The sequence below is a fragment of the Trichoderma virens genome, assembly GCF_000170995.1.
Source record: "Trichoderma virens Gv29-8 chromosome Unknown TRIVIscaffold_81, whole genome shotgun sequence".
NCBI classification, from domain to species: Eukaryota; Fungi; Ascomycota; class Sordariomycetes; order Hypocreales; family Hypocreaceae; genus Trichoderma; species Trichoderma virens.
The window spans coordinates 619,049-639,132 of NW_014013668.1; the positions used below are offsets into that span (position 1 = coordinate 619,049).

The window sequence follows — 20,084 nt, forward strand, 5'->3', positions numbered from 1 at the left end:
TAAGTTTCAGTATTTGATAGTATGCGACCTCATTTTGTGCTGGATACGGCGCTGTCCTTTCCGACCACCAAAACATTGTCAGCTGTCTTGTCACTCACTTCGGCAGCCTCAGCAATGATCCGCCCAGCGTGATCATGTGTCTTATCCCACTCTTCAACTTCAGAATTTGGCACCTTGACCAATCGGTGACTTTTTGACCCATCATCAAGAGTAATAACCTCTTCTCGGATCTTATAGCCTCGGAAATAAGGAATACCGTGAATCCAAAGCCAATAATAAGCGACACAAGCCAACAGACTATAAAAAATTAGTAACCGATTTCTGTTCGTCATTTTGTTCAGGCCCCGTAACTTACATGCCAATCGAAGCAACTACATATGTAGCATACCAAAAACTTACGTCACCACCAGTTGCGCCTCCAGCTGGAGGATACCAGGGCATAATAAGGAGATAGAGATTTTTCAGGATGCTAAACCAAATAACGACATCCCAGGCTTTGAAGGCAGGCCTTGGTAGATTGAGAGCTTTCCGTCTGCGTCTCACGATGAGGAGACCGACACTCATCAAGAAGTCGAAGAAAGAGCCAGGGTAAATGCGAAGGTCGCTGACTGTGAGCTTGGTTAGTGACAAAACGGCGACAATGATGGGAATCGGCACAAAATCCTGGCACATACCGAAATTAAAAGCATCGCCAGCAGGAGGGGCCAGGATCATGATAAGCGTGATGCCGTATTTGAAGAGATACGGGCCGAGGGCGGTACCAAGAGGATACGTTGAGACCCAGAACTTTGTCCATGGGAGTACGCCCTGCCGACCACATTCGCGAATGATTCTCGAGGTCCCGATTAAGACTGCCACCAGATTGCCGAAAGCGCTGATTGCAATTAGGAAGTTGAGGGCCTTGACCTGCTTGCTATTTCCAAACACGTTTACAAAAAAAAGATTGGCAACGGTCAGCTTGCCCTTGATGATGTCTTGCTTCGGGACTGAAATGAAGCACAGTTAGTAGAGTTACATGTAGTTCAGTATGGTGATATTATGAACTTACCAGCAGCATAATAAGCGATGACGGTGAGTATGTAAAGAATGCTGACAGACCAGATAGCAATGTAGCCTTGACGTCGAATGTGCTTGACAGGGTTCTATTGAGACATGTCAGAAGCAAAGCAATGCAAAGTAATCCCATTTCTATAAGAAGTCGTTGTCTTAAGCTTACCTTGACCTCATTTACAACATTGAAAGCATTTTCGAATCCTGCATAAGAAAAAATGATTTTGTACAAGCCATTCGTTATTCCATATGCGGTAGCTTTCCCTTCGAAAGAATTATGGAAATTGGCTGTCGGGTTCTCAACGCGAGTATGTCCTCCGAGAACTACGAATCCGGTTATCGAAATGAATACCAGTGTAGCGATTTTGACAAAGCCGATTGCGTTTGCCAGGTGATATGCAAATCTATTGTGTAAGATAACGACTAGACCATTGTATGAGCGTTACATATTTTTTTTTTTCATATTGCTTTTTTTTCTAGTCAAGGAAGACATACCGAGGAGGGCGACAGTATAACCAGCTATGGCTACTCCCTTTATTTGCCAATCTGTGGGGGTATAATCCGTCATTTTGAAAAGATATTGAGCCAAAACTAGTGAGAAGTACAATGTTAAATGTTGCCCGCTCACGCAGTCATGTTGACCAATCACTTACCATATGAGTTTGCGCTGCTAAATGATAGAATAACAGACTGAAAAGCAAATGCGGTTGAGAACAGCCAGCGTGGCCTTGGGAACGCTTGTTCGAGATACACCACCTCAGCGCCAGATCGCGAAGGAAAGTAGGCAGTAAATTCGAGATACACGGCAAACGCTGTAATCGATGTCAAGAAGCCAAGAGCCCACCATATTAAACTTAGTCCAATGCTGCCTGTCCCGGCAAGAATCGTCGAAGCTGTCATCGTATAAGTAGGTCAATTACCATAGAGCCATGGAAGGAGTCGTTTACTGACGAGTTGAAAAGATGCCTGTGCCAATCATCTTGCTCACGTTGAGGAACAAAATCGTCATGGGTCCAACATCATATCCCAGGGGCGATGATTCTTCCACGGGAGCACCAGAGGCATCTTGATAAGATGTGTCTTTGTTGTTGGCGGCCTTGCCTGCGATATAATAGGTATCTCCAACGACGAGCTCAGAGGGATCGCTGTCTGATGATCCACGCTCTTCCACTTCAGCAGCTTGAGGCTCTTCATTGCTGCGGAAGGGACGCCGCCAGAAGGAAGGCATAGTACAGAAGTGTCCAAAAACGCAAGCAACTAGTTATTATATCTGGTGATGGGCGAAGGTAATGTTGGAGGGTAACATTCAGCGTTAGAAGATCGGCTACGAAGCCTGGTATATGCTAATCAGCAAGACGATGCACCGGTGAGAAGCTTAAATGAGTTCGACTGAGATATGTGTGGGCTTTGATTGCTTTTGAGCACAACACAATCCCGGTCCTTCGCTAGGGATGCTACACAAAGATGATCTACACCCTCTGCCAATCATTATGGAAAAAGCTTGGCACCGCGGATCCCCGTCTGGTGGATGCAATACTATTGATGGCGACGATACAAGGCAGCAATAACGCAATCAAAACGGCTGTAATTAATCGCTAAAGTCGCCTATCGACGGTTGCTTAACTACGAACCTTTGTCTACTACCATTAGGCGACAGGTGTCCATGTGGTGCCTTTGCCGCCCTGTCTCACATTACACCAATCTCTTAATCATAAGCAGCCTCGTGGAGTCGGCATATTTGTGGAGGAATGGGCTCATTCATCGTGGAGAGCACGATATTGAAATCGCCATCAAAATCACATTGCTCTGCCCGAGAAGGCTTCCAAGAAAGAAGATAGGTCACATTTTGCCATGTCGCCATATTCGTAATTGTGATGTGATGTGGTACCAGGATATTCAGGCCTTGACTCGCCAGACTGGCGTCCGGGTCATGCGAGTTGGACGGACATGGATGCATGTGCAACTCCAACTAAGCCGGTGGGCATGATGGGGTTGGGGTCCATCTTAAGTGCTACGATTTAAGAGCTGCACCAGTTTGAAGTGCCCTTTTAGGATGATGTAGCATAATATGAGCTTATCTGTGTCCCATTGGCGATCTAGCAAGGGTAAATGCAGCTGCATGTAATTAGGTGAAGCCGATACACCAGTGGAGATATGATAGCCCGCCTTTGTAACAATCTTCAAATATGAATCTAGTGTAGCTGCTCCTCTTCTGGATGAACTACTGTCTGTGGGGTGTCTCTCCGAACCAACCTCCCTGTGTCTATGGGTTTACGTAGTTTACTGGTACTTGCCCTCATTAGGCTTTCCGTCGCTTGCACTGCGAACTCTAGGCTCTAGTGGAAAGATGGAGTTTTCCGGCTTAACGTCCTTGTAAACCCTGTCCCATATATCATTCAGTGGTTCGGGCGTCTTCCAAGCCAGTTCGGGGTCACGTAGCCAAAGACGGATGAGGTGGCGCCTGTTGTCGAGATACCGTTAGTAGAACTGTAGACTGAAAAACCGTCATTCGTATACCGAACACACTCACCTTTTCTCTGGAGAATCCCGAAATTTCTCACGAGCATGGAAGATGCTCAAGTTGTTGGCAAACTGAATGTCGCCCTTGTGGAAGTCGAGTGCCGCGCGGTACTTTTCGGCTGTAAAGTGCAAAGCATCCAGTGCTTCAGCCTGGGCTTCGGTAATTGGAGGAATATCAGCTGATCGAGGAAGGCCCCAATAACCGGTGAAGGTGCGTCGTGCGTATTGAATAATGAGGCGCTGAGGAGTGTCCTCGGTAGCGGGCTGGAAGTATAGAAGAGGTCGCACAGTATGAGTCCTACCACGCTTTCCGAACCTGACAAAGAATTAATTAACCCTAATGCCTACATATCGCAAGGCTCTTGTTTCTGCCACTTACTCGTCGACTACCCAAGGTTCAGCCAAAGTCCGGATGAGATCGGGCCGTGTTGCTGCGAGCTCATTGTAAACATGCCAACTGCTCGACAAGAAGCTCTGACCGCCCTCTTCAGGCTCCCCCAGAGCGAAAAGAGCTATCACATCTCCAGCGTCAGTGTGGAAAACTTGCTTGTCAGCTGTATATGCTGGCGCTCCGATTTTGTGGGGATCAATCTCCTGGGTGAGATCCTTGATATGTGCGAGAACAACATCGGCTGGCTTTCCATCGAATTGGTGATCCTGGCGGCCGCGGATTGGGGCAATGTGAGATGCAATGCCGGCATAGATGATGACATTCTCCTCACGAGTGTAGTTATCAACTGGCACTCCCTTGACGACCTTGAAACCATGGCCTAGGTGAACTTCTTTTGAGATTTCCCGTAGTCTGTCATGAAGTTTGGGCAGAGGAAATGTCTCTGGAGTAACGTAGCCCAGGCTCAAATTCAGTGCTGGTAGTTTGCGGTGTGAGTATAACCGACCATGATTTCATATATCAGGAGACAGTCTAGGGGGCTTACACTTGAAGTGACGAAGAGCTTGGTCCACCTCAGCAATATTGCTCTCGGTTAAAACGTAGTTCCAATCGTATGTCTCTGCCAAGTCTCTGCCATCCCAGACAAGATCAGACTCAAGCTTGGCAGGAAAGCCTTCGGGAAGAGACTTGTCCAGCTTCTCGTTCTCTTGGCGTCGCTTGATGCGGTCGAGGTAGTTGTCATAGTTGGGGGCATATGAAATGTCCGGCTGTCTAGGAATTTGAACTGCGGCGGCGGCCATATTGAATTAAGTTATCTTTCGCAGCAGACTTGAAACTACTCAATTACAGGATATCCTGAAATGCCTCGTGGAAGCGACCTATGAAGAAAGACAACGGTTTGCTCGCGCGTGTACCCAATTTATTCTGTTTGTTCACATCGGTACGTGGTTCGGCTTGACAAATCACCACTCCGCCATCGGCTAAATATTATGGCCAACACCTGTTCTCTGGATGTCGTCATGAAGGTTGGGGAAGCTTGGTCTCTCATGATAGGATACTGATCTTGTTACCTAAGCCGAAAATCACCTGCATCCATGTCGCCATTAGCAGCCAAGGACTCGCAATCGGTTGGAGCATATCTGCGCCTGCTGCTAGCGACATTCGCAGAGTGGTTGATCACTGAGAACGAACCAATCAACTTTGTCCAATTGTTTGATTCCTAGATACCAACACTGGCTATGTACTCCGTGCTTCCTTAAGGACCCCCGCAACAGATTAGAAGCTCCTGACATCCTTCCATTTGCACATGCAGAATGCCTCATTACTGATGAGATCCCAGGGGCCCACAGCGGTTTGATGTCGACATAGGTGCGGAGAACTGCATGATGCATTGCTTGCTTACATGCAGCCACTATATTTCATTCGATACTAGAAGATCAAATGAGAAGGATGAAATGAAGGATGATACAAAAAGAAAAGAAAATTGTAAAAAATTAAAGTGTTTGACACTCTCCCGCCGGGAATTGAACCCGGGTCTCAAGCGTGACAAGCTTGCATACTGACCACTATACTACGGAAGATGTACCAAGCGTTGAATCGCTTGTTGTAGGTGGATCTTGGCGGAGACAGAAGCTTATTCCAATTAAGTCTGATTGGAGCAGTGTGATATCAAGCTTCCGTGCTCTCCGTATGAGGACGAAACTGATGCTTTTCAATGATTCCCTGATCACTATCGAGTTGTCGATCAATGCTATACTTTTGGTTGAGCAGACTCAAGAGAAGCCCAATACCAGCAAGTGCGCAGCACACTGCCCAAACTATGCGCAGGCTATCAACAAAGGCTTGTTGAAGGTCACGCTTGTCCTGGCCATCGGACATGGACTTGATGATATCGACCAAGCCGGCGGCGTCGGCACCATAAGCCGTGGCGTTTGGCGCAAGATTTGGATAGTTGAGGAGGTTTGTGACCATCCGATTTTGGAATATCACCCCCCCAATGGCTACCCCAACAGCCTGGCCAAGAGATCTGAAGAAGCTAAACATAGCCAAGGCCATGGGGACATGCTCTGGATCAGTAGCCGCCTGTATTGCTGAAGCCACAGAAGGGAAGAGGAATCCAAGGCCGATGCCAGAGACCAGGTTCAGAAAGATCCAACCTGGGACGCTGGTTCCGACCTCCAGAATACAAAGCAGGCCCAACCCCAGAGTCGCAAGAGCCCACCCCGACCAAATTGCCCATCGATATTTGCCAGTCTTTGTTATGGCCATGCCAGCTATCGCACCTGCGGGTGCGACAGTGAACGTTTGGGGGAAGATGCACACCCCGGTCAAGACGGGACTGTATTCTTTCACAGCCTGGAAATACAATGGCATATAGTAGACAATGCACCAAACAAGCAGGCCCGAGAGCCCAGCGCTGACAAACGAGACGCTAGCAGTGAGGTTCTTGAAGAGATCGATCGGAATGATGGGGGCTCGGGCAAAGTACGATTCATAAACAACAAATACGCCACACCCCGTGATACCCATAATGAGAGGGACTAGTGTTCTCCATGAGTGCCAACTGTATGCCACGCCACCCCACGTCAAGGGAATGAGGAATGCTGTCGTGCTGACGATGAAGATGAGGGAGCCGATGTAGTCAATTTGACGAAGCTTGTCAGAAAGTGACGTCGGGACGAAGTGGAGGTTCATGAACACTACAACGCAAATAAGTCCGACGCCGACGAAGGGGAAATTGATGTAGAATATCCACCGCTATAGTTTGACACCGTGAATGTCAGCTACCCCTAGACATGCAAGTTGTATTGGTTTGTATGGTTCTTACCCATGACGCACTGCCTGCAAAAGCGCCTCCAATGATAGGGCCACAGACAGATCCCACGCTCCACATAGCATTCATGAGGCCGTAATACTGACCTCGATACCTCATCGGTACCAAGTCAGCGATGAGAACTTCGGTAATGGCCGAAATGCCTCCGCCTCCGACACCTTGTATGCATCGGCCAACTAGTAGCTGAGTAACATTCTTCGATACACCTGCCACCACAGCCCCAACGAAAAAGAAGACTATGCCGATGATGAAGAGAGATCGACGGCCAAAGATGGTGGAAAAAGAAACAAAATTTGGCTGGAAGACTGCGTATTGCCACGCTGGTTAGCTCTGCCGAGTGATACAGACGATGCTAGACGGAGGATACCCTACCTGTTGCACACAGCAAAAATCCAGTACCAGCCCAAAACGTCTCGATGCCTGAACTATGAAGCGCCCTCGAAATCGTCTGCACATTCATTCTTGGTCAGCTAAATTTGTACACTACCAAGGCTCAATTCGACTAACTGGCAATGCCACACCAATCGAGGTACTGTCCAAAGCAACCATGAGAGTCAAAAGTAAGATGGTAATGAAGACCAACAGTGTGCGATTCGAGATTTTCCATTCAACATTTGGTGAGTGATTAGTTGCTGCATGCTCGCCGCGAATAACGAAAAGTTCTTGTGCAAGAGACGCCTCTGCTTTTCCACTGGGCATCGTTGTGTAGTTATTCAAGGGAAAATATATAACAGGAGAGTCAAAGAGCAATGAAATCTATGAGAAAGAAAATGGTAGACGAATCGGTTTTCCATATTGGACGTGTTCACCTTGAACTCGACCTGTAAATAAATAAGTTTGCTATAAATTCGATATGTGCCGAGAGACCAGTGAATATGGCTCTCGAGGGAAGAGATGTTGTTGGTTCTAGGTACATTAGTCTCCATAGCTTTATGGACCGAGACCGCACCATGCACGCGGAAAAAGTGCAAAGGCCAAATATTCACCGTCACCGAGACCACTTACGTTTATAGGCCGATATGAGCCGAGTCTCATCTGGACGTACCCTGTAATGATCTTCAAGAGAGCTCTGTTTCAACACAAGTGTAAACTAACCATGTGGATTACCTTAACATCTAATTATTTGATCATAAATTCTTTATAAGTCGCCACTCATAGCAGCGGACGAATGAGTTTGGCGCTATAAGCTCAGCGCTTGTGGAGAGGAGTAGAATAGCACGGTCAGCTTACTCTCCAGTATCCCATAAGTATATCATGATGACACGAATTTGTCTATTTTACACACATCTCCTGATAATAACTGAAGATTTTGCATTTGAGATATGAACGTTGACTATTCGAATTGAAGATAGCAGAATACATCTCGTCTGATCTTTCTTTACGATCCTGATTTAATACCTCTAACATCAGCCGCCACTGCAGCTTCAAAAGGGATTCCAAAGATGGCGATTACTGTTGAAAGGGTTCGCAAAGAGCCCAGAACTATATGTGATCTCATTGAAGAATGGGCACAGAAGCAGCCTGAACATATTGCCATTTCTTTTGGAGAACGAAGAATTACATACGCCGAACTCGACCATGCCACATCCCATATTGCATGGCTCCTGTCTCAAAAGGGAATCAATTCTGGCGATAAAATTCCTGTTCTGGCCCAGAGAAGCCCCGAAATGGTAATTTGCTTCCTGGGTGCTCTCAAAGCAGGTGCTTTGTACGTACCCATAGATGTGGAATCCTGGAGCAAAGATCGCGTCATATCAACGCTGGATCGAGTGTCTGCCCGTGTTATTTTGAATACTAGCACAAACGAATATCTCGGATATGAGCAAATTTCGCTGAAGGAAATCGAGCGTGCTTTTGCACCGACCACCGAGCGACACTGGGACAATGAACTCGATCGCCCCTGGAAACAAATCGATCCAAGTGATCTTGTCTTTATAATTTTTACGTCGGGCACGACATCTACACCAAAGGGGGTTATGATTCCTCACAGCGCCGTCCTTAATTATGTACAGCAAGGGGGGGATAAAACACCATTCAACTTGAGTGCGACTCCAGCTGATGTAGTTATTTTAATCTTTTCTCCCGCCTTCGATGCCTGTACGGCTGTTATCGCATCAGCATTGTGTAATGGTGCGGAGCTGAGGATCGCTACTCCAGCTGATTTCTTGTATACTGCAACACTCTGTACAATCATGGCCTGTACTCCTTCAGTATTGGCCACAATTCAAGACCCAGCAAGCTACTCTAATCTGCGAGCCATCATGATTGGAGGAGAAGCACCACCCACTTCACTTGTTCGCAAGTGGGCAGCATCTTTACCAACTTCTCCCATATATAACTTCTACGGGCCTACAGAAACTACTTTTGCCTCACTCGTGGCTCAGCTTCACCCAGATAAGCCAATCACTTTAGGGCATCCAATGTCAAACAGCCGTGTAATATTACTTGATGGGGAAGTGGAGTCTCACTATGGGGAGATTTGCATCGCGGGACCAGGCCTTGCAAGAGGGTACTACAAGAATGAATCGCTCACAGCGGAAAAGTTTGTTTACTGGCAAGGCGAAAGGATCTATCGCACTGGAGATTTTGCGCGATTGACGGACCACGGGCTAGAATTTGCCGGCCGTAAAGACAGCATTGTTAAGAACCGTGGATTCCTTGTGAGTCTTGATGGACAAGTTATTCCCATGTTATGCAGTCACCCAAAGGTCATGGCCGCTACGGCTTTCATGTATCAAGGCCGTCTTGTGGGCTTTGTTACGCCCAAAGACATTGATGGAGTCGCGCTGCGGAAGATCTTGATTGAGAAATACGATTCCTTCATTATCCCGGATCTTATTCGCTCCGTGGAATTCCTTCCGCTTACTACCAATGATAAAGTCGACAACCGCGCCTTACAAGCATTGTTGGATATCGAAATCCCACGAATGATTGACGGCAATTCACTACATGTGGCATTTAGTCATGGCTCAAAAATGGACGTATTGAAAGCTGCGCTTTCGTTTGCTATATCTCTACCGCTTTCAAACATTAACGACAATCGCTCCTTTACAGAGTTGGGTGGAAATTCCCTGGCGGCATTGAAAGTGTTATCTTTTCTACGTACAAAAGGATTTCATATGCAACTTGGGCCACTTTTTGATCTTCCAAATCTATCTTCTATTCATGATGCTATGGGAGAACTTGATGCGAATGAAGAAGAGGGTCATAGTTTAGAGCGCAGGCCGATTCCAAGTACAGCACCGATGACGTCCCTCCAGACTAAGATGATTCGAACAGGACTTAGGGATCCTGCCACGAGTTACATGCTACTGCGGATCTCTCTCCCGCATGAAGGCAGCACATTTAGCGGGGAAGTGCTTCAATCCGCATGGCGACGGGTAATTGAGAGACATTTGATCTTTTGCACGGCCTTCGATCTCAAGAATCAAACGCAACATGTACAGCCAAATCTCGAACTTGACTGGAGCAATGAAGAAACAACTGGTGATCAGTTAGAACGTGTGATTCGGATCCACTCCCAAGAAATACGCAAGAGGATCTCCTACTTGGAGCATGGAGACACATTCATCCCCATTTCGGTATACCGCTTGATCACAGTTCCCAATGTTGCTTCTACTTTCTTAGCACTGATGCATCATAGTTTAGTGGATGGCTGGTCATTCAGTATCATTCTAGAAGAGCTCCGTTTAGCATTGGATGGCAAGCTACTCCCAGAACCCCCACAATTCATCGATATTGCTCTGGCTCAAACCCGGCTGCAGCAAGACCCCCAGGGAAACGAATTCTGGGAAAGGCATCTAAAAGACGGCTTGGAGCAACCGAAGCTGAGACTTCCGAAACCGCCGCCCAACAACCCAGTGGCTGACTGGTCCAAGAGTCTGCAAGTTAACCTTGGATTTGGATCAAAAGAACTGGAGACCAAAGGTCGCCTTCGACGTATTACACCGGCGGCGGCTATATATGTAGCATGGGGATTGGTATTATCAAATTATAGCATTTCTGACCGAGTGACATTCGGTGTGGTGTTTTCTGGAAGGAATATCGATGCATCAGGAGCTGATCGAGCCGTTGGCCCGCTGCTCAACACATGCCCGTTTCCCCTCGAGTTTAAAGAAAATCAATCTGTGGCTGACATGCTTTCGGTGGCTCAAAGCCAGCTGCTACAGATGCTTGAGTTTCAGTGGTGCGCTGACAATGCACTGGCCAAAATACCATCAGACAGGATAGCCAATGCCTTCCAGACAATTGTGGTCGCCGAATATGATCTCCCGTCACCGTCGGTGTTTTGTGAGACGCTCCCAGACCCATGGAAAATTGAACGAGAAGACATGATGGAATTTGGTATAACTCTGTTGCTTGAGGATGAAAGCGATGGCAGTCTCCGGGCTCGCATTCTGTACGATAGCTCGCTATATACCGAGTGGAGCATCGCTGGCCTTCTCAATCATTTTAAACATGCAATCAAGGGGCTACTCGATTCCGATAATACACTAATACAACACGTTCGAAACGAAATTATTATTGGAGATGAGAGAAAAGCGCTCTTAAATCCGCCACGAGAGAGAGGGGGCAGCTATCAAGGTTATGATACAGTCAAGGACGCTTTTGAAGCTGCCGCGGCGAAGTGGCCAGATTTGCCAGCTTTGGAGTCACCCCATGATTCAATGACTTACCGAGAATTGGATGAATCTGCAAATAGGCTAGCCAATCATCTTCGTTCCATGGTAAAACCTGGAGATGTTGTTGGTATTCTCGCTGATGGGTCCCTTCATTGGGTTGTGGCCATTTTATCAGTTCTTAAAGCAGGCTGCATCTGCTGTCCTATAGATGTTAACCTTCCAACAGCGCGGATCGAAGTCATAATGGAACAAAGCGGTGCCACCACTTTTATCGCCGCCAATCAAGATTGCGTGCGAGCGCTTCAGGATATCGAAGAACGCTGTATCATTGTTTCTGACGAATTTCTTGCGTCTTGCAAAGCACCAGCATTCTCACTTGAGACCATCTCAAAGCCCAAGGATGTCATCTATCTTGTTTTTACATCTGGAAGCACTGGTATTCCAAAAGGTATAATACTTTTTTCTTTCTTTTTTTTTTTTCTTTAGACAAACATCTACTTGACTTAAGAAAATGGCATTAACTCCATCTATAGGTGTTGCTTTGCATAATCACAGTCTTCTTATGGTCATTGACCATGAGCCTAATCGCCTTTTCTCCGGGCCTGGTCGCCGGCATGCTCAAGTCTACGCTCTTGGTGAGTGAAACATGCCCTAGTGATACTTTTTCCCGCAACGTAAAAGCTCTCGCTGACACAATGTGTTCTATCCTTTGTCGGATAGGCTTTGATGTGGTACTGGTTGAACTATTCGGCGCCCTATCCTACGGCGGCACACTAGTTTTAAAGGACCCGAGCGATCCTTTGGGACACCTCAGGCGTGTAGATGCAACCTATTCTACTCCATCGCTGCTAGTGGCCTTATCGCCAGAAGAGTACCCAAATCTCGATACAATTGGACTTGCTGGGGAACCTGTTCCCCAGAGCCTCGCAGATATGTGGTCACACAAGAGGTTGTTTAACTTTTATGGACCAGGCGAGGTGAGCCACGGCCAATCATGTTTTAAATGTTCTTATTGCAGAGGAGTTGATTGACAATACTGACTGCTGGTGAAAGTGTGGACCTATCTCAACTTGGGCTGAGCTTCTCCCTGGCGAGCAAGTTACTATTGGTAATGCCGTCCCCAACCTGGATATCTACCTTTTAGACCACCATCAGTGTCTAGTCGCCGTTGGAGTTCCAGGAGAAATTTATGTCTCTGGAGAGCAGATTACTCATGGCTACTGGAATCTACAATCCGAAACTACAAACGTATTTCTTCCAAATCCATTCTCCCCTGGCAAAGTCATGTATAGAACGGGCGATCTAGGTTATTGGACACAAGATATGAAGTTGGCCTATGTGGGACGAATTGACAATCAAGTCAAAGTTCGGGGATTCCGAATCGAAATGGAAGAAGTGGAGCGCGCCCTTATGCGTACGGATGCTTCCATACGAAGCGCTGCAATTGTCGTCGACCGCGTTCGTATTGTCGCTTTTGTCACACCAAGTACCGTTAATATTTATGCAGCTGGACGAAAGCTCAAAGAAATCCTACCGGCGTACGCTTGCCCTGCACAAATAATTGCGATGGAATCTTTGCCCCAATCGTCTAATCTCAAAATTGACCGTAAAGCACTTCGGGTACTGGCTACTGAAAGCCAAGACCAAGGAGATGCGCCGTCAACACCGACGGAAAGGATGATTGAAGAAATCTGGAGAAATATTCTCAACTTTCAGGACAATCATATGGGGAAAAAGATTTCTCGAGATGATGATTTCTTGGCCATCGGTGGAAACTCTCTATTAGCTATTAGGGCAGCTCAGCTAATCTCTGAGTCTACGGGTCATTACACTCCTGTGCCACTCCTCATCAGAGAGACAGTATTATCAAATCTTGCAAGGGGAATCGATAGACATGCAGCTCATGATGAACAAGAAGACGGATTTACTACATTCCAGGCGTTCCTATCCAGTCTATCCGCCCCGCTGAATATAACCGCCGCCCAAGTTCCATCACAGCTGGAAGAAGAACTATTCCTCTGGCACACTATGTCTCGCACAGAGTCGCTTTTCAACACAGCATTCCAATTCGTCATCAAAGGTGATGTCAACATTAAATTATTAAACGACTGCCTGACTTCTGTAATCCGAGAAAACCCAATTCTTCGAGCCCGCTACGTCCTCAAAGAAGGGTCTATATACCGATTAGTTAGCGATGAGGTCACCCCGCCACTTGTTTTCACAGGAGAATCTCTCGATACCAAGAGCCTACAGACTTTGATAGATAAACCTTTTGATCTTGCCCGTGATCAACTCATCAGGTCAATTATCTGCAAGGAAGAAGATGAACATTTCACAGCAAAGACGTCACTCATACTGATTACGCATCACATCATTACAGATAAGGCATCACTTGCAATTTTGTTGCAATCTATTAGCCAAAGATACATAGCAGCAGTCAATGGTGCCATTTGCAATGGGCGGAATGGTAATGGAAGCACTCATAAAGGCACTTACATTGAATGGTCGCAGTGGCTTGCTAAAAACAGCTCGCTTGCCGCGACACCGACGAAATTAGCGAAGAAGCAATTCTGGTATGATCGTGTTAGAAGCATAGAGGCAGTTCCGCTATTAAGCAAACGGGACCTTCGTAGCCTCGGCCACGAGATACCCTGCTATGAATCCATCCTCATCCCAACTACGGATGGTGCCGGATTTTCACAGCGTATGGCCCTGGCTGCAGCTGCGCTCACCATTTTCGCAGTGTTCGGCAATAGCGAATTTGTTTTTGGCATACCTTATTTGAATCGAGACGAGCCTGGAACGGCGAACATTATGGGCCTCCTTCTCGACCGACTGCCAGTGTGCATAAAGCTCAATGTCAGTAACATGGCAGACTCTGCTATGCTTATCAATGATATTGTTTCGGAGGTCAATCTTTCAGTCGAGAATCAAATACCATACTCTGAGATCTTACAATTGGCAAAGGATCGGGGATCTCTCTTTGATGTCGTGGTGATTTATCACTGGCAGTCGGATGCACTGGAGCACTCACTCAAGATACCTGGAACTCAAGTATCGAGCAAACATATTCGAGCGCGAGGAGCCAAGTTCACTTTGCAGCTAGAATTCAGCGAGCAAGACGAAGGATTGCACTGCGGCATCGAGTACAATGCCAGTGCTTTCTCTCCGCTTCAGATGGCGGCGATAGTGTCCTTCATTCCTACTGCTATCAAAGGCCTTACATCTGGTTCAGCACCTGCCGAAATTCTTTCCTCATTCAACCAATTGAAGGAATGCAATCCATTGACAGCTATTCCGACATATGAAAATAGGATTAACGAGGTTCGCCATGCGGTCTCTGAAGCATTGGGTATAAATACAGAAGATATTGCACCTGAGACAACACTCTATGACCTGGGAGGAACACCTATAACCGCACTTCGGCTTCACTATATATTAAGTGAGAAAGGGCTACGTGGAGATTTGTCCAATATACTCAGTGGACCTTCGTTAGGAGAGATTGCTTGGATGTTCCAGTGAGGTAAAGTAATTCAGGCTATGATAAACCATTGAGCGTAAATACAATGTTGACCAATATTCAACTTTGACACTCAAATAATGATGCTATTCATAAATCATGGGAAATATATACCGGTATTCACAACATATCATCGCCCTTACAGCATCACTTTATCTCTCGTAGATGTAGAAACACTTAAAAATATGTAGTGATGTATATTTAGAATACTGCATCAGTCATAACATGTACCCATTTCTTTTCCATGCCTTCTAACTTCGGCTAGAGCATCTAACACTCTCTTTGACATTAAATACAACAATTGGGAATCTATAGGCTGGTAACGGTGCTCAGCCTCCATTGACGAAATTTCTTCAATGCGCTGACGGATTATGTTAATTGTGGACCTGCTTTTTGCCATAATGCGATTAACTAGCAATAACTGAATAGCTGTGCTTTCGTCCTCTGACAAATTCCATGTGCCGAAATTGATGGAGGGCGGCTTATGAGCCTCGAGGCTTTTCGCATTGTTGCAATTCACGATGGCCCAGTTGAAAACTGTTTGCAACAAGATCATGATCAGCATAAGTACCTGGCCGTCCAGCAAGCAGGGATCGCAGGCTAGAGCACGACTTGAGCAGTCAAGAATCATTGTGGCCATAGATAAAATAATGTCAAGACGTCGATTTCCTTGTTTGCGCTCTATCCCTTTGAGAGAGCATTGCATTCCTGTTAGCATTTTCAAGCAAGTGCAATTGGCCAATGGCAACGATGCTTCTTTCTGCCCCCCTCTCATATGTGGAACTTGGTTAGATCTTTCATAAAAACCAGGAGGGGAATTTGAAGAAATCGAGCTGCTGTGTGGTATCAATGATGGTGGTGATCCGTTTACCGCTGGGCCATCGCAAACATCAGCTTGAGGTCGACGCCTTGCGTTCAAGTCACCATCTTGACCATTGCTGACAGGATCATCGTTAGAATTGCCAGTGAAGAAAACATCAAGGCAATCTGGATTAGTTATTATACATGTATATCTCCAGCCTGGAATAGAAAGTCCTACCTGGCGTGGTTTGATGCTCTTTACCCACTGGAGACTGCGCAGAGAAAAATAGTGGCATGTCCAAATCCAAGATACTGCTTAGCTCTATGCTTAGATCTGGGCTGGGATCGTTCATTATAGGTGTGCATGCAGTGCATGAAGGTGCTGTGATAGGCAAGATTGTTGGTACAGAAGCATCAGCATCAGGGGATGGCGACATTGTTGTCGCTGCTATGCCTTTCTCCTGGTGATCTTGCTGAGCGCTTAGGATTATTGGCCAGTCGCATTGAAAAGCCTTGGATGCTGAAGCTTCAGTAGGCTCATTAATGATAGAATTTCCGCCGCCTTCGATAGCGAGGCTTAATCTTTCGAGCGTTCTTTTATTCCGGCTGCCTTTTGGTTTCCCCAACTTTGCCATGTAACTGTATGTACATGGGTGATTGCTAAATATTGAATCGTTTATCGTCAGCTTCCATTTGAGCCTTTAGGAAGACATTATCACGGGCTTGCAGATCTCTCACGTACGAGTTGCAACACTTTTTGCAAGGCTGTCCTCCTGTGCACCGAACTTTGGACGCATGACAGAGGTCGCAGGCGGATCGAAGTCGCCTGCGCTGCGGACTGACTGATACTTCCATGACTATATCCTGATGGTCATGGCAACGAATTAACAAATGGAATACCCGGTGGCGCGCTGGAGATTAAGCGTTGGGTGAAATTCGCGCTCGGGGACTTTTGGTGCTAATCCAGCTTCAACTCGCTATGCCAGACACGCCAGTGCTTACGAAGGCGGCCTTAGCCGGTGTTGGTCTGACATTCATTTCTTGCACAGGGGCTTCGGAAAGTAAGTGGGGGTTATGTTGCATCGATTTATGCATACATACATATATGTACGGAGCATATGGATGTAGCATCTTCACTCTACATCAACCTCAAAGGAATTACATGAGAAAGATGAATGTGCGGACGGGATCCAATATCGGCTTCAAAGTTCGAATAAGCGGATAGGTCATTTCCTTAAAAAAAAAAAAAACCACCCATCTACCTCACTTGTATACTTTGCGATTATAACTGAGTGAAGCTGCGCGGTAAGCGATTTTCACCCTCCGCATATGGCTGACCAGCTTCGCTTCGAGCCATATCATTAACCCATTGTTGATTCCCAAGTAATTCAAGCTTCGGCCCTTTCTGTGCCCATTTCGTAGCTAGGTAATACCAAGATAGGGCATTTCCAACAGTTCCAACTTCGCACGAAACACCGGTTTTTGCAGCTTGTGACATTCGCTCGTGCAACTTGAGATCCGTAAATAATTCCATCAAATGGCCAGCGACTGCCTTCCAATCGCCTGGCTGGACAAGAAATCCGTCGATTTTGTCTTTCACTTGCAGGGGTATCCCGCCAGCAAAGGTAGCAATGACAGGGCGACCAGCATGGAGTGCCTCAGAGACCTTGACTTCGAAACCCTCATACGTGGAAAGCTGAAGGACAACGTGAGCGTTTGCCATGAGACAGTTCAGTAACTGATCGCATGGATCCAAACGCATGACGCTCACATCGCCTATGAGGTGGGGATACTGTGTTTCTAGCTGCGTCATGACTTGATCATAAATGGCGACACCATCGGGGTCATCAACAGATGCGTTGCCACAACTTTATTTGGACGAAATTAGTACTTATTTACAGAACATGGTTGACAGAGGGAAAACGTACATGACCAGTTGAGGGATTCCGACCCCTCCGTGCTTTTCAAGCTGCTCTCGAAAGCAGGCGTACTAAACGGCAACAGCCGGGCATTGTTAGTTCAGGAAGATACCAAAAGCTGCTTGGGCCTCATGCTGCTGGTCATACTTACCGCGTCAACAACCGTCGGTATGCCCTTCGCGGGATCGAAGCGGGATACTTGAATAATATATCTCCCTAATGTGTGATTTAATACATAATGCCAGTTACTGTTGGATTAACCATGTTCACTCACTTCTTGGCCATTGCAGCTCTGTCATCCGCTCTGAGCGGCATTTAACGTTGTACAAGTGGCCATAGTATCCAGTATCCCAGATTTCCATCGGTTTGTTTAAGCCATCGAGCCTGACATAGTGTTAGTGTGATTCGTTTACTTTATGATATTCTTTACATACCAATCGGTCGTTGCAGGCATGTACAACACCTTCTCTTTGGGCACATTATGGGGCACAAAAGAAGGAATTGGGTGGCTAATGAATAAGTCGGCTTCCTTGATATTTTGCCAGAGGAAGTCCCAAATATCTGCCTGAGGAGAGCCAGCGACTTTGATCAAGTCCGTTCGGATTTGGATGTGCGATCTGTAAAATACTGGCCGAGATGGCGTCAGCTTCTTAATAAGGGGAATGAGACAAGGCATTTGGGGATCATCAATCTAGATATATCCAAGTTAATACCAAATAAGTCAAGCTGGCGGCTGACACTTACAATGATTATGTCGGCGCCGCCTTTATCTGGTCGGCAAAGAGGTCCACCATCAGAGAACCAGTACCGTTTACCGTTGTCGGTAATCCAATCCACTATCGCATTCTTCTCATCTGCAGAAATGTATTTACCATCGGGGCTCACCCCTTGAAGCGTATTATGGATATCCTTGGTTATGCGAAACACCCCTGGATGAGGTTTTGGGACTATGGTTCATCATTCGTATCTGAACGTGCGCAACAAATATCGGTGCCAACGGGGGTGATTGACATACCGTACCAACGGAGATCTACTCCTATTACGCGAGAGAATCTCACGAGCGCGTGCCTCATCAATGCTACGCCACCACCTTGAGGAGTGCTGCTGAAGAACGCAATTTTGGTCTTACGCTTTCGTAAATTCTTTGCATAATGCATCACTGCTTCCCAGGTCGAAGAATTGCATGTCGTTTTATAATCCTCAACCGAGATAAGCGGAGCTTGAAATGAGGCATCGACCTCCACAATACCACGCCATGCAACATGCAAAAGAGGAGCCAATGAGGGACCGAAATTCCTAGAAGAGTCAATTATTTACTTGAATACGTTTAACCAGGCGAATCATTAATGATATATCACAACTTACATGATACATTTTCGTGCCATTGAATCAGCTTGTTCATCCACTCGTTTGCTAAGCCAGAGACTTATCCTCTCTGTGTGCTCATGAGGTTGCTGAATAACAATGGGGACGATGTCCAGTTCCAGCCAAAGACGAGAGCAGAGCGTTGGGCTCATCGTCTGCAATGCATGAGGAAGGCCGGCGCCTACGACTTTGACGAAAGTTGTGTGCTCGTACCATCTGATTGACTTGATAATGTAGTCTGCGAGAAAATCGCGATTATTTGTGCCTTCTGGTGCTGTCACATTTTTTATGGCAAAATCAATTAGGTACGTAGCATCGCGAACGGCAAAGGAAACCATGTACCCCTTGTACCCGGATGATATGGCCGATATTCCCATAAAGATGGGCTACAAAAAAAGATTATTAGCCGATGAAAAATAAATGGTTCATTTTTGCAATTTTTTTTTTGTTCATCAAATATTCTTTTCAACACCCTCCAAGAAAATGTGATGATGAGAGCATGAAGAGAAGGGCGAAGACTAACAGTCAGACTAAGGCCGAAGCATCCTTCTTTCTCGACCAGCTTTTCAGCTTGCGACTTCCGACGAAGCGAAGCGCTGGCGTGAAACTCTTGACCTGGCTCATTGCTCATCTTGAGATTTAATAACCATGGGACTTATAAATGGGATGCTTGATAAGTTACAGAATAGTAGATTATGATCTGAGGCCTGTTTTCAAGATGTGCGCTCAGGCCTGTGGTGTTATGGGGCTTGTTTCAATTAAGGTCAACTAAAAATAGCAGGCGTTAAATCGCAATTGAATTTTGGGAAAAGATGCGTATTTATACCCAAATCTACAAACGTAATGAATGACCTCGGTGGCGTGGCATGGCATGTCACAGCTGAGCATTTGGAGATGGCGCGATGAGATCGAGTGCTGCGCCGAAGGATCGCTGAATGAAGGTACACAGATCTTGTAGTGGCATCATTATGACATCAAACATCAACGGACAATCGGGTGCCTCCATGTTTTCACCAAATAAACTCTTTTTAGAGCCACGACTATATTTTTTTTAGGACGAGAT

At 46.4% G+C, this 20,084-nt stretch overlaps 5 protein-coding genes across 5 annotated transcripts; 1 reads left to right on the plus strand and 4 right to left on the minus strand.

Annotated features, from left to right (window-relative positions):
- Positions 1 to 29: 29 nt before the first annotated feature.
- On the minus strand, positions 30 to 2,278 carry TRIVIDRAFT_47944 (uncharacterized protein; the record flags this gene model as incomplete). The annotated part of the gene is made up of 8 exons (XM_014098888.1): positions 30 to 297; positions 356 to 608; positions 675 to 986; positions 1,049 to 1,142; positions 1,217 to 1,473; positions 1,546 to 1,641; positions 1,704 to 1,943; positions 2,002 to 2,278. 8 exons carry the CDS (start codon positions 2,276 to 2,278, stop codon positions 30 to 32), a joined length of 1,797 nt encoding a protein of 598 aa, XP_013954363.1.
- Positions 2,279 to 3,330: 1,052 nt separating this feature from the next.
- Positions 3,331 to 4,761, minus strand: TRIVIDRAFT_48261 (uncharacterized protein; the record flags this gene model as incomplete). The annotated part of the gene is made up of 4 exons (XM_014098889.1): positions 3,331 to 3,511; positions 3,581 to 3,886; positions 3,950 to 4,436; positions 4,506 to 4,761. 4 exons carry the CDS (start codon positions 4,759 to 4,761, stop codon positions 3,331 to 3,333), a joined length of 1,230 nt encoding a protein of 409 aa, XP_013954364.1.
- An 868-nt stretch (positions 4,762 to 5,629) lies between these two features.
- TRIVIDRAFT_48199 (uncharacterized protein) lies at positions 5,630 to 7,493 on the minus strand (the record flags this gene model as incomplete). Its single annotated transcript, XM_014098890.1, has 4 exons — positions 5,630 to 6,718; positions 6,789 to 7,099; positions 7,167 to 7,242; positions 7,302 to 7,493. 4 exons carry the CDS (start codon positions 7,491 to 7,493, stop codon positions 5,630 to 5,632), a joined length of 1,668 nt encoding a protein of 555 aa, XP_013954365.1.
- Positions 7,494 to 8,236: 743 nt separating this feature from the next.
- Positions 8,237 to 14,938, plus strand: TRIVIDRAFT_224342 (putative non-ribosomal peptide synthetase SirP; the record flags this gene model as incomplete). The annotated part of the gene is made up of 4 exons (XM_014098891.1): positions 8,237 to 11,864; positions 11,950 to 12,051; positions 12,137 to 12,393; positions 12,470 to 14,938. 4 exons carry the CDS (start codon positions 8,237 to 8,239, stop codon positions 14,936 to 14,938), a joined length of 6,456 nt encoding a protein of 2,151 aa, XP_013954366.1.
- A 1,866-nt stretch (positions 14,939 to 16,804) lies between these two features.
- Positions 16,805 to 19,794, minus strand: TRIVIDRAFT_83336 (glycosyltransferase family 4 protein; the record flags this gene model as incomplete). The annotated part of the gene is made up of 9 exons (XM_014098892.1): positions 16,805 to 17,605; positions 17,666 to 17,727; positions 17,808 to 17,872; positions 17,931 to 18,040; positions 18,091 to 18,347; positions 18,401 to 18,603; positions 18,672 to 18,952; positions 19,022 to 19,407; positions 19,545 to 19,794. 9 exons carry the CDS (start codon positions 19,650 to 19,652, stop codon positions 17,020 to 17,022), a joined length of 2,058 nt encoding a protein of 685 aa, XP_013954367.1.
- Positions 19,795 to 20,084: the final 290 nt, after the last annotated feature.